The 14,867-nt window shown below is 36.7% G+C and overlaps 1 protein-coding gene across 2 annotated transcripts in view; it reads left to right on the forward strand.

Annotated features, from left to right (window-relative positions):
- The window catches only part of LOC150094195 (dnaJ homolog subfamily C member 8), a 215,275-nt gene that overhangs the window by 77,777 nt on the left and 122,631 nt on the right, over positions 1-14,867 (forward strand). For both annotated transcript variants that reach the window (XM_090412443.1, XM_090412442.1), the window contains exon 4: positions 12,366-12,432. In XM_090412443.1, the coding sequence (XP_090268569.1) occupies positions 12,366-12,432 (67 nt within the window). The remainder of the gene's footprint in view (positions 1-12,365; positions 12,433-14,867) is intronic.

Below are 14,867 nucleotides of genomic sequence, written 5' to 3' on the forward strand. Positions count from 1 at the left end.
GTCCCTAACCCTAACACAATATATTTAATGTCTGAAATAATGTGGGTTCTATGGTCGATTTTCTTGAGTTTACAGGACGAAAAACCTGAGTTTCCGGGAGGAAAAACCTGCTTGCCCGTGCCAGAGATCGACTAACTCGGGAACCGGTCGGAAAAAGGCTTAGAAAAATTTCCTCTAGTCACCGACTAGACTCGAAACCAAGTCTTCCTTCGTGCGGCCAAGCGCCGCACGAAGGAAGACTTGGTAAGATAATATTAATATCTTAAAAGATATTAATATTATAATATTATAAACAACAAGGACATCCTGTCTTTTAGGGTATTAAAGAAATTGTGTACCTTTTCAATTATGCCAATGCAATTTCTTATTTGTCACAGATATAGCATTTCCAAGTGCCAAATTCAAACTATGTGATGCACAATGAACATATAAAACTTGTCGGTATCATTATTACATAATACCTCCAGGTAGTCCAAAGACATATCGAGAAAGGGTACCTACTCTACAACTCTTCCTTCTTCACCAACCGTAACTACAATCATCATCATCATCTACACCAACGCTGTCTACCTCCAACCACTACCACTAGTATTTTCACAGACAATCACAAACATCGATGCCCACTGTGGGATTAGAACTCGCAACCTTTTGGCTGGAGAGTCGGCCAACCAGGCCGAATATATAGATAAAAAATTAAATTTTGTGGATAAAAATTAAAACAAAGTTTTAATTTTTATTAAACAAATAAATAATATGATATAATTATGTCACTGTTTACTTTTAATGAGATGGTTCAGCTTTTCGGCCTCTGCAGAGTTGCTGGATATCTGGCTCAATATTGGTCAACTTCAGTCGAAGATCAGCACACACACACTAAGATGAATTCTGTATTTTGTTTTTATTTGAAGGAGTGGGGGGGGGGACCTTGGCTCCCTCCCTGGATGCGCCACTGCTGTCATCCAATTTTCCTCCAAATTTTCTATCACTTGTCAGAACTCCAGTTGTCATATTTTATCTCTAAGACTCTGACTAAATACACCTATAACTTTGTCTTCCTTTTGGGTCTTTTTCTTTACACCTTGTTATCAAAAATTGCTAACCTTTCCTCTTCCATTCTCTTTAACTGACTGTACCTTAGATTAGCTATGCTCATGCATTCTTTAACGCTCAGTGTCAAGTTCTTTCCTAATATCTTCGGTTTTAATGATCCCGGTATTGATGCCGTCTGTTCAGTCTCCTAATTTTTCTCAGAATTCATATCTATGATCCGTTTTTATTCTTTTGTTCAGCTGCTTTATTTCTGACCCAGATCTCAGATCCATAAATTTAAGTCCATGACTGGAAGGGAAAGAGCGGTGGCAGACATGATGAGGAAGAGGAAGTTGGACATTTTATGTGTACAGGAGACAAGGTGGAAGGGGGGAAAGGCAAAGGAACCGGGAGAAGGATATAAATTGTTCTACTCTGGAGTGAATAACGAGGAAAGAAATGGTGTAGGAATTGTGGTGTGTGGCAGAATGAAGGGCGAAGTACTGGAAGTGGGTAGAAGGAATGACAGGATCATGCGAATGAAATTGGGTCTTGGAGAAGAGCGGGTGGTTGTATTATGTGTATATGTCCCACAAGTTAGCTGTACAGCAGAGGAGAAAGATGAGTTCTGGAACGTGTTAGATGAAGAAATGAGGGAACTGGAAGAAAACGAGATGGTGATTGTCGGAGGAGACTTGAACGGACACATACATAGGGAAACAGAATAGAGACCGTCAAAGAGTGCATGGTGGCCATGGAGTGGAAATGATGAACCAGGAAGGAGAGAGGGTTGTGGACTTTGCAGTAGCGTTTGATCTGGCAATTGTGAACTCATTTTTCTACCAGAGGGAAGAACATTTGATAGCATTTAGGAGTGGTAACAACAGTTCACAAATTGACTACATTTTGACTAGAAGAAAACATCTTAAGGTTGTGACAAATTGTAAAGTAATTCCAATAGATCACATGGCACAGCAACACCAACTGCTTTGCACGACTTTAAAATAAGATCGAAGATAAGAACCTCTGGAAGCCATGGGATGAAGACAATTAAGTAGTTTCGCTTAAAAGAAGAGAGTGTGAGGAATCGTTTTAGGGAGAGGGTGTTAGAGAGGATTTTGGATGGATTGGAAAGTGTACAAGATTGGTGGAAACATAATTCAAAAGTAATCCTGAGCTGTGCAATCAAGGTGCTTGGTGAGACATCTGGAAAGATTAGAGAGCAGAAGGAGGGTTGGTGGTGGAATAATAATGTACAAGTGGCAGTGACAGCTAAGAGGAAGGCAAAGCAGAAGTGGGATGAGTCGAGTGGAAGAGGACAGAGAGAGAAAGCAAGAAGTCAAGAGAGTTGTGGCACAGGCGAAGGCCATGGCATATCAAGATCTGTATGATCAATTAGAAACAAAGGAAGGGCAGAGAAACATTTACCAACTAGCAAAATGTAGAAATAAAGCAGCAAAGGACATCTTGCATGTGAGGCAGATCAAAGATGCTGAAGGAAGAGTATTATGGAGGGATGTGGACATAAGAAACAGATGGAGAATAATATACTTTAAGGGACTTTTGAATGAGGAAAATGCAAGAACTCACAGAGAAGATCGCAGCCTTCTGAGGGGATGGTGCAGAACATCAGTAGAGTGGAAGTGACGGAGGCCATGAAGAGGATGAGGAATGGAAAATCGGTGGGCCCCGACAGGATTCCAGTGGAGGCATGGAAGGCACTGGGGGAAGTGGGAATTAACCTGCTGTGGGACCTGTTCATGAAAGTTTGCTAACAGGAAAATATACCCAAGGAATGGAGGGAGAGTACTCTTGTCCCCATCTACAAGGGTAAAGGGGATGCACAAGACTGTAAAAATTACAGAGGAATAAAGTTGATGTCCCACACAATGAAAATCCTAGAAAGGGTTCTTGATGGTAGATTGAGGAAGGAGGTGGAGATTGCAAAGGAACAATTTGGCTTCATGCCTGGTAGATCAACAACAGATGCTATCTTTGGGTTACGGCAGATGATGGAAAAGTTTCAAGAGAAACAATGGGAGCTACATCTGGCATTTATTGATCTGGAGAAAGCATACGATAGAGTGCCAAGGCAAGTGGTCTGGAGGTGTCTGAGGGAGAAGAAGGTTCCGGAGAAATATGTCAGGTTGGTGCAGGAGATGTACAGAAATGTGAAGACAAGTGTTTGGACCTGTCTGGGACAGACAGAAAGTTTTCAAGTAACAGTTGGCTTGCATCAAGGGTCAGCATTAAGTCCGTTTCTGTTTACCATTGTGATGGAGGTGGTAACAGAGGAGGTGAGAGAAGATGCACCTTGGATAATGCTGTGTGCAGATTCAAGAGAAGAAGCGGGAACTAAACTGGAAAGATGGAGATAAGTACTGGAAGAGAGAGGTATGAGACTGAGCAGAAGTAAGACAGAGTATATGTGTTGCACAGTGGGTGGCGGCCAGGATACAGATCTGGAGCTGGAAGGAAATATCATCAGGAAGGTGAAGGACTTTAGATATTTAGGTTCAACAGTGGAAGAAGAAGAAGTGGAAGAAGAATACCCGGGGCAGAGCTGACTACTACCGGGTGCATCCCCAGGTGGCGGATCGGGGAACAGCCTTCAGATATGGAGGTTAGCTGCGATATAAGCAGAGCAATCTGGTGAATAAGTAGCCGTGGACCAACAGCGACTGAGCAATAAGGCGTGGGGGAGCAGAAGTGGCAACTCTGTCTCACTTAAAACCTCACAAAGCCCAATGACAACTCGGTGACATGGCGAGTAGTGCCGCCATTAAATAAGTACCTGCTGGGGTCACTGCCCCTGACATTGGGAAGCAGCATTGTCAGTACTGACACAAGGTTGAAGTCAAATGATGACGGAAAAGCTTGTGATCAGAGATTTGCAAATGGCAATATGATTATATTGTGTACGTCTGTAATACTGCGGAGCAGAAAGCAAATGGAGAAACTACTGCTCTACCTTATCTCCAGAACAACCACCATGGCGAGCAAACCCTTACAATTGGCCCCCAAGTTCCCGGCGTCCCTTAAATGGGACAGGGGTGCGAAGAATCTCCGGGCTCAAAATGGTGTCCACTTTTAAAATTGCAACTTGGAATGTCAGAACTCTGTATGAAGCTGGCAAATTAAGAATTGCCACAAGAGAAATGAAGAGGCTGGGCATCCGGATTTTGGGAATTTGCGAGACAAGATGGCCAGGATCTGGAAAGTGTCAACAAGATAATATGACAATGTATTACTCTGGGAATGATGAGAACAAACATCGACATGGTGTAGCTGTAATAGTAGATGAAGAAATCAATAAATCAGTAATAAATTGGATTCCATTTTCTGAAAGGATAATGCTGTTACAACTTAAGGGAAACCCCGTTAACATAAATATCATCCAAGCTTATGCACCCACAGCTGACAAAAGTGAAGAAGACGTTGAAGAGTTTTATGAACACCTAAAAGAGATTAAAAACCTAACAAAGAAACATGATATAAACATAGTGATGGGTGACTTCAATGCAAAAGTGGGAAGAGGGGGTGATGGAGAAATTGTTGGCGAACATGGCTTAGGCACCAGAAATGACAGAGGAGATCGCCTAGTCCAATTCTGTCAGGAAGAAGATCTAACAATAGCAAATACCTGGTTTAAACTTCCACCCAGAAGACTGTACACTTGGAAATCGCCTCAAGATAACCAACATAATATTGTCAGAAATCAAATTGATTATATACTGATAAATAAAAGATTCCACAGTAGTATAAAGAGTGCAAAGACTTATCCTGGAGCAGATATCTCATCAGACCACAATCCCATAGTTGCAGAAGTACGTCTTAGATTAAAATCAGCTAAAAAATCACAAAAGAAGAAAAAGAAAATTGATGTAGAAAAACTGAAAGACCTGAAAATAAATAAAAGTGCCAAGACACAGCTTAACCTGCGATTACAACAGATTAACATAGAAGAAAATAAAAGTGTGGAATCTCTTTGGAATAGCTTAAAGAATGCCATCGTAACAACAAGTATTGAAGAAGTAGGTTATGTGAATAATATAAAACAACAGGAATGGATGACAGATGAGATTCTTTCTCTTATTGATACAAGAAGAATGTATAAAAACAAAGACCTAGCCAGGTATACAGAAACACATAACATCATCAAGAAAAAAATAAAAGAAGCCAAGGAAAATTGGATGAAAAATTTATGTACTGAAATTGAACTGCTTCAGAAACAACATGATAATTTCAATCTGTATAAGAAAATCAACGAAATTTCCGGAAAACTGAGAAAAAAGCAAATAGTGTCTCTAAGAGATGAAAATGGAAAAATAGTTCTAGAAGAAGAGAATAAAGCACAGATTTGGATAAAATATGTAACAGAACTTTTCAATGATACTAGACAGAAGCCTATAAATATAAAAGATAACATTCAAGGACCAGCAATCATGAAATGCGAAATAGAGAATGCTATACAAACAAGTAAAACAGGAAAAGCCAGTGGACCAGATGGTGTGCAAACAGAATTTTTAAAATTAATCGAACCAGATAACATCAAACTTCTTGAAAAACTATTTAATAAAATATATGAAAGTGATGAATTTCCATCAGATTGGCTCAAATCTACATTTATCACTATCCCAAAGAAACCCAAAGTGAATTCCTGTGGTGACTTCAGACTTATTAGTCTAATGAGCCAAACATTAAAAATATTTTTGAAAGTAATTCAGAATCGCATTTATAGAAAAAGTGAAGAAACTCTAAGTGAAACACAATTCGGCTTTCGGAATGGTTTTGGTACTAGAGAGGCCCTTTTCTGTACCCAAATATTGATACAAAAATGCATAGAAAAACAGAAATCTGTCTTTATGTGTTTCATAGATTTTGAAAAAGCATTCGACAAAGTCAGACACACCAACTTAATAGAAATCCTTCAACAAATAAGGCTAGACGAACAAGACATAAGACTAATAACAAATCTGTATTGGAATCAGTCAGCTACCGTTCAATTAGACAACATTACCACCAGTGATATTAACATCAAAGGAGGAGTGAGACAAGGATGTGTGCTCTCACCACTCCTGTTCAACATATATGCAGAGGTAATCTTTAAAAAAGCATTGGAAGAATGTCCAGAGGGAATCACAATAAATGGAAAGATTGTTAACAACCTACGATATGCAGATGACACCGTGCTAATTGCAGATAACATTATGGATCTCCAAAAACTCATTGACAGAGTATACATAGAAAGCCAAAGAATGGGAATAAATATAAACATCAACAAGACAAAATACATGATTATCAGCAAACATCCAGCCTCATCAATGAAACCGACACTCAATGGGAAAAATATTGATCAAGTGTCAAGATATAAATATCTTGGTTGCTGGCTTAATGAACTGTGGGATCCAGAAATAGATATAAAGACAAGGATTGAAGTTGCACGGCAGTCCTTCATGAAAATGAGAACACTATTCTGCAATAAAGACCTAAACATGGAAGTCAGATGCCGAATGCTGAAATGCTACGTGTGGTCTATTCTGCTCTATGGAGTTGAAACATGGACATTGAAGGGGACAACCATCAAGAAAATCGAAGCCTTTGAGATGTGGCTATACAGAAGAATGCTAAAGATATCATGGACAGAAAAAATTACCAATGAAGATGTCTTAAAATCCATTGGCAAAGCTAAACATCTTGTACAAATAATCAAGAAACGAAAAACATCATATCTTGGACACATCATGAGAAACAGCAAATACCAACTTCTACAAACTATTTTGGTAGGAAGAATTGATGGCAAAGGAACTAGAGGAAGAAAAAGAATATCATGGTTTGACAACATCAAGACGTGGACAGGAAAGAGCAGTGCACAACTGCTCAGATTAGCACAAGAGCACGGTTTGTTCGCCAAGATGGTCGCTGACCTTCGATAGAAGATAGCACAATAAGAAGAAGTGGAAGAAGATGGAGGAGCTGAGAAGGAAGTGGGATGCAGGATACAAGTGGGTTGGAGGAACTGGAGGGAGATGGCCGGAGTGTTATGCGATAAGAGGGTGCCGATCAATCTGAAAGGCAAAATCTATAGGACAGGAGTGAGGCCAGCTATGAAGTATGCTATAGAAACTGTGGCCCTGAGGAAAAATAACATCAGCAGGATGGAAGTAGCAGAGATGAGAATGCTTAGGCGGATATGCGGTGTAGAAAGGATCGTCTGAGAAATGACTATGTGAGGGGAACAGTGAAAGTTACGAACTTAGGAGCGAAGATACGGGAGGCAAGGTTGAGATGGTTTGGTCATGTGATGAGGAGGGAGGAGGGATATGTGGGAAGAAGGGTCATGCAGATGAATGTGCAAGGAAGGAGGAAGCGTGAGCAGCCAAAGAAGAGATGGAGGGAGCTGGTAGAAGAGGACTTGAGGATGAAGAAATTGGATGTGGTGACAGCCCAAGACAGGAGGATGTGGAGGAGACTCATCATCAACAGTGACCCCACTTAAGTGGGAGAAGCTGCAGAAGAAAGAGAAGATTCTGTTTTTACCCTAAAAAATATTAAAATGCCAGATTCATCATTAGCTTTTTTTAATCTGTTACACATTTATATCCATTGGGTTGTTATCGAAACGATTGAAAAAATATTTATTGTATTGTTTATGTATATAGAGTCTAGATTTAAACAGATCTTTCATACTGTTGTGCATTTGCAGCGTTTACTGGGATTAGGGAGTTGCGGCAAAAATGCCCGCCAGTCTGATAAGTGGTGACAGTGACTAAGCCTCAGATTGTTATAATTTGATCTCGTTAAGTGCGTGTAATATCTTTGTGATTTTACATTGTTCTCTTTGATTTTCTGAGGTGAGTTATTAGAGTATCACAGTTTTTAGGCATGCAGACTACACAAACTAACATTTAAACTAATTATTAGTTATGAATATCTTTCTTTTTCTTATTATTCTTTCAGTCTTACTTAAGATGAAGTGAATAAAAGAAAGTGGTGTAGCCTTTAGAATAAAGAAAAATCCTAGGGAGGAAGAATTAAAAAAAAATGAAGGTGCACTACTGAAATACCTCAGTTGTGAAACTACTACTATACTACTGTTGCTGAAGCAATTTCCAACTCAAACTATCTTAAAAATCAAGTGATTCTTAAACTTCACTAAGCAATAAGGAGTGTAACGAACAAAAAAAATTCCACCTGTTGACTTAAAAGATATTTGTCTTTGGCCAAGTAAGATAACAATGATACACTCATTTTACTAGTAAATCAAAGTGCATCTCTGGTTCAACAGCTAGATTTTGATTTTAGTGAAGTGATTCATGAGGGTGTATCAATCAAAGTACGAAACTACATGCGAGTGGGTTTTTGAACTCTGCCAAATAATGAAAAAAATGTTGAGGTCGTGGTTGGTGTATTCTCCTTCCAGTAAAGCTCTTTAAAGCTTTTATTGAGAGCTATTTGCAGACAGAAGTCATTCAGATTTTGATTCTGTGGATAGATTTAACATGTGGTGGAAACTTAATCCTAAAATATTTGACCATAAATCTAGCATGGCCCATGTTCGATTTTTCACACAATGGAAGGAGTTGGAAATTAGGATCTAATGTGGAGCAACAATTGATAAAATGGAACAAGAACAAGTGGAAAACAAAGTGAAGAAGTGGAGGGAGATACTTTCAAGATTGTTGGATATCATTAGATTCCTAGCTAAACAGAATTTGGCTTTACCAGGTCACTGAGAAAGAATCATTACGAGACTGATGATGAACCTGAATCAACGGGAAATAGAGGAAATTTTTTAGAATTAATTCATTTGTTGGCGAAATACGATCCAGTGCTACATGAACATATTCTAAGAATCAAGGTGGGAAAAAAGTTTGCTAAATTTTATATATCGCCTACTATTCAGACGTTTATAGAAAGACGTTTATACACACGTTTATAGAAATTTTGGGATAGAAAGTAAGAAGAAAAGTTAACACGCAAGTAAAAGAAGCAAAGTATTTTTCTATGATATTTGACAGCATCCCTGATATTTCTCATAAGGATCAAATGAGCCAATTACGCTATGTTATGATCGATAGAAATAAAATGAAGGTTGTGGAATCATCTGTTGATTTTATTGAAACAAAAGGTAAAACTGCTGAGAATGTTTCAACTATGATTTTGCAAAAATTAGAAAACGATTTGAATTATAAATCCTCTTCAATTTGAATTGATATTCAAATTGTAGAGGACAAGCATATGATAATGCTGCTATGATGGCTGGTCAATATACTGGCATTCAGAGATGCATCAAGGAAATTAATGGAAAAGCAGGATTTGTCACATGTACAAATCACTCGCTGAATTTTGCGGGTGTACGTGCAGCTTCTGTTGCTGTGAATTCTGTTACCATTTTTGGAACTGTGGAGTGTTTGTCCATTTTTTTGTTCCTCAACCCATTGCTTGGATATTCTGACTTGAGTCACTGGTCAAAGTATCAAGCATATAGTAGAAACTCGGAGTGCATGGGTGAGATGCCGTGAGTGTTGTAAAAAAAAATTACTAGAAAATCTTAAGCTGTAGAACATTTAACTGGTGAAGAAGAAAATAGTTACCAGGTCAGATGCTGGCTTGTTGCGTTGCAGTCATTTTCCTTCCTGTGCTTTCTTGGCCTGTGGAAATTTGTCCTTCTAGAAATTAACGACACACAGGTCTACCTCCAAACTAAAGGATTGAATATACAACAATGCGACATAAAACTCAAGGCTTTAAAAGCATTTTTAACTGAAAATATGAATGAATTATTTAACAATTCAGTAGGTTATGCCAAAGAAATTTGTGATGATCTGGGGAAAGTCATGAATCATCGGTGTAGAAAGAAGAAACTGATGGCAGGTGAAGAATCAAGAGATGCTGAATTGTCATACGAAATTGACTTGAGGAGAGAAACGTTTTTTCACCGGACAGAGTGATCCAAGAAATCACCACGTCATTTCAACAGCTTCATGTTCTTGCTGAAAAATATGCCTTCCTTCTCCATTGAATCATTTCAATGATAAATAGAATGTCAACTAAATCATGATCATGATAACATTAATAAGGAAGAGTTCCTCGTTGAGAGAAAAAGACTTCATAATTTTATTTCTGTTGCTGCAATGCAAGACGAAACAGAGACATGGAAGGACAGTCCCCTTGAACTTTTGCAGTTTATTCTAAAATACAGTCTCGAGAATTCAATTCCAAATATTGTAATACTACTGCGAATTTTCCTCACAGTTGCTGTAAGTGTTGCTAGTTATGAGAGGAGTTTTTCTAAATTAAAATTAATTAAGAATTACCTAAGATCTACAATGAGTACTTTGCGTTTAAGAAATCTTTCCATACTGTCTATAGAACAGTATGGAAAGATTTGTGTGATGTGATGAAATAGACATCAACAATGTCATCAATTTTGCTAATAGAAAAGCAAGAAAAATAACATTTAGAATGTTGGAATTAAAGTTTTACTTCAAAAATAAACATAGTGTTTTAATTTATTTCCCTATATGTCGTTTTGACTTTTTGTAGTATTTTTGGCGTTATTGAGAGGGGCGGCAAACTCAGGGATCGCCCTGGGCAGCAAAAGGTCTAGCTGCACCACTGATTAGATGCAATAATTTTTTTACATATGGATCAACTCTACAAATATGAAATGGTAGATATTGCAATGATAAATGCAACAGCTATCATTTTAGGATTACTCAAGGAAATTGTGTTCTCGTGTTTCAAATTTGAAATATCTTCACATGGTATATTCCGGTAATTGGACCACATTTTTTTTAATAAGCTATATAAAACACAATGAATTAATAAAAGACCCGACAAGTTTCGTAAGTCGTTTGACTTGCATCTTCAGGGGTAAAAGGTAACTGAAAGTTAAAACAACAAAAAAGAGATTAACAGTTCATACTGTACAGTTGTAGCTGTCTGACTATTCATAAAATTAAAAATCAGAATGCAGATTCAAAGCAGTGCTAAGTCTAAACAATGTTGGATGATGCCACGTTCTGGTGTTCACGTTCATAATGTCCGAGGTCTGACTGAGGTATATTTTTTATTAAAGCTGACCAAACTTGGTGGAGAATTAATCTTTGATTTTTATTGCATTGTGTTGGTATTTTAAGCATGTTTGCAGCTTCTTTAAATTTCTTTATGTAACAGTTTTTTTTCTATGTACGACATGTTTGTATTCTGCCATAGTACATTGTGGCTGCTGGAAGTGGTATGGAAAGCTATACCTGATTTTTGTTCTCTTCTGTTTTGTACATCCTTTTAGTGTTCGTTCATGCGAATTTCCCCAGATCTTCCTGTCTGTCCTACGTAGCAGATGCTGCAAGAACAATACATTTTGAAAACACCTGGTTTTTTTAAAGGATGATGAGGTTTCGGGGGATGTAGAAATCTCGAAATTTTTTCCAGGCAGAAAGGCTACTTTGATGTTATATTTGTTATGTAATTTAGCCATCTTGTCTGTAACATTTTTGATATATGGAAGCGTGATAGCATTTTTGAAATCTTGTTTCTGAGAGACGCTTGTAGGAGGTGTGTGGAGGATTTTTTTGATAGTCTTGGTTTCATAACCATTCTTTTGAAAGTTGTAGAATAGAAATTGTAGTTGTAAAATAGAAAAAAACTGTCATATAAGGAAATTTAAAGAAGCTGCAAACATGCTTAAAATACTAACACAATGCATTAAAAATCAAGGATTAATTCTCCACCAAGTTTGGTCAGCTTTAATAAAAAATATATCTCAGTCAGACCTCGGACATTATTAACATGAACAACAGAACGTGGCATCATCCAGCTTTGTTTAAACCCAGCACTGCTTTGAATCTGCATTCTGATTTTTATTTTTATGAATAGTCAGATGGCTACAACTGTATAGTATGAACTGTTAATCTCTTTTTTGTTGTTTTAACTTTCAGTTACCTTTTACTCCTGAAGATGTAAGTCAAATGACTTACAAAACTTGTCGGGTCTTTTATTAATTCATTGTGTTTTATATAGCTTATTAAAAAAAATGTGGTCCAATTACCGGAATATACCATGTGAACTTCTAAACCACAGAAACCACCACTTACAACTGAAATATCTTGTTTAATTATAGTTCCACTATTAGCTTATTTATTGTATCTCATACATGAAAGCAAGGGAGTTGCTACAATTTATTTTTTGTACATTTATAACAGATTCTATATTAGTTGAGTTTTTATTATTGCTACTAAACCAAGTAATTTATTATTTGCAAAAGCTTGCTTTAAAGATTAAAAAAAAAAAAAAAGATTTACAATCTTTATTTCTTTTTCCCTATTTAGCTCTCAATTTTAGTACATCCAGATAAAAATCCAGATGATAGAGATAGAGCACAAAAATCTTTTGACAGTATGTATATTAGATTTCACTTTTTAAAATTGATAACAGTTTTCATTAATTGTTGTTCAGGTTTTATTATGTTGTGAAGAACTAGTAGTCTAATTCTAAAGAATATTTTAATAAATCCTCTGAATCTCAGGATTTATGAATCTTTTGAAAGGGAAGTTGTAAATGATAGTTTATAGTTATTTCTGACAGTTTTTTTGCTTTCAATTTTTGCATATTTTCATACAAATCAGTCTTTTGATAAAAACATTGGGATTAAGTCAAGTAAAGATAATTTTTTTTAAAAAATCTGACAAATAATATATTCCTCAATATGTCACAAATGCAGAACATATTAAACATGTTGAAAAAAAAAATTGACACATCTGTAATATGAAATAACTGTAACTCAAGAGTTAAAGCATTGCTTAGAAAATGGAGACATGCATGATATTTGAATTAAACAACTATCAAAGTATGTTCATATCTTGTCTTGATTATATTAAAGATATTGGAGATAGAAAACACCATAATAGTATCACTACTATAAAAAATTAAAAGTTCTAGCCTATGCACTCATATCAACAGTGCTATAAAACTATAAATTTGTTCCTTTAGTCTATGTTAAAGCTAATAAAATTTCCCTGCAATCATTGTTCTATGTGTGTTTTATATTACCTGCCTGGTTGGCCGAGTGGTTAGCGTATTCACTCTCCAGCCAAAAGGCTGTGGGTTCGAATCCTGCTGTCGGCCTGGATGTTTGTGATTATCTGTGAACATACTAGTAGTGGTCATGGGTGGTAGATGGCATTGGTGTAGTTGGTGGATTGAGTGAGTATTGGAGGCAGAGTTGTAGAGTAGATACCCCTCCCTTGATGAGTCTTTGGACTCTCTGGAGGTGTCACGTAATAATAATAATACTAATATTTATTGTAATATATAATTTTAATTATATATCTGTACTTAGGATTACATAAGGATGTTAAAGCTAGATAATTCTGAAGAAAACTCCACATAGTCATAAGAAATGTGCAGAACTGATTAGGGTCCTGACCCATTGCACAATCTTCACCTTATAGTGTTCCCTTTTAGTAGGTATCCACCTGGATACTAAATGAAGGAGGATGGGATTGGCAGTTTATGGACTCAGCTGCCAAGTTGTATTCTGTATTAACTTAAACTACAAACAAAATGGAGGTGCAACATTATTAAATATAATACCAGCCTCAGTATTGTCCAGTTAAACAAGATCCTCACTGTTTTCATCAGAATCATGGTGAACACTGAGAAGTCAGCTGCCACCAGAACATACTTTAGCCTTTAGTAGAATTTTAAAGAAGCAGAACTTGTGGAAGAATTCAAAAAGTGCCATACGGATGTGATTGGTGTTACCAAAACAGGTGAGATAATGTTAAATAATAACCACAAAATATTATTATGGGCTACTCCATAGAACCTTGGGCTCATTGAGGGAGGCCCTAAACATCATTCCAAACACTATTCAACATCTGCTCAGTATCTATCATACTGATAGATACTGAGCATATGTTGCTCATATCATATCATATCATATCTAGAACTCATTAATAGTCATGGCACCCACAACAGACTGGCACCTTTTCCACTCATTCACCATTCTCCCCTAGTTCTCCCACTGCCAGACCTGTTCTGGCAGTGGGAGATTTCATTGTATTTACAGCATTGTTATTGCAGCTTTCACCACTATCATTGATATTGCTGTCTTTCAATTTTTTGACAGGAAATACTTAACTTGCACTTCATCTTGCCATGATAAGTGTTGAAAGACCAGCCAATACTTCCTAATTTTTTCATAACTGCAGCACTACTGCTAGTAGTTGCAATTGCATCTGTTTCAAAACAAATCATTTGATTTGTTTTGAAACAGATATACAGAAATATACAGCAAGATGTCTGTATATTTACTGGTTCTCAATATAATTGAGAACCAATCTTTCTTTAACTAAACAATAGGCCTTAGCTGCAGAATAAGTACCATAAATTCTTATTACCAATAATGGTAACTGGAGTCTGTATGTATGCCTCTTTTAGAAAAACTTTTTATGTAATAAAATCACTCTTTACAATAGCACCGATCGAAATTCCATATACTGGAAATTTCATACTTTCCAGCACATACTTTTAGTATGTACTGTGTGACAAATGGAAACATTAGTCTTTTTTAGTGGATGGCATTTTGCATATTGTCTTCACTGCGTTTCTTTGTTTGCATGCATTAATATATTTGATATAACAGAGAAGTCCACTTTTTGATATGCTTTACACTTCAATGTTTAGGAACACATTTTATTCCTCATACTTTTTACTCATTGTTAAGGATATATACTACTAGAAATTAGAGTTTATTCAGAAATAGTTATTAATGATTAAATATTTATAATTATTTTGCTGACCTTAGTTTCTTGCTGTATATGTATAGC

This window comes from Typopeltis vanoorti, chromosome 22, assembly GCF_054136105.1.
Source record: "Typopeltis vanoorti isolate ZY-2024b chromosome 22, IOZ_Tvanoo_1.0, whole genome shotgun sequence".
In the NCBI taxonomy this organism is placed as follows: domain Eukaryota; kingdom Metazoa; phylum Arthropoda; class Arachnida; order Uropygi; family Thelyphonidae; genus Typopeltis; species Typopeltis vanoorti.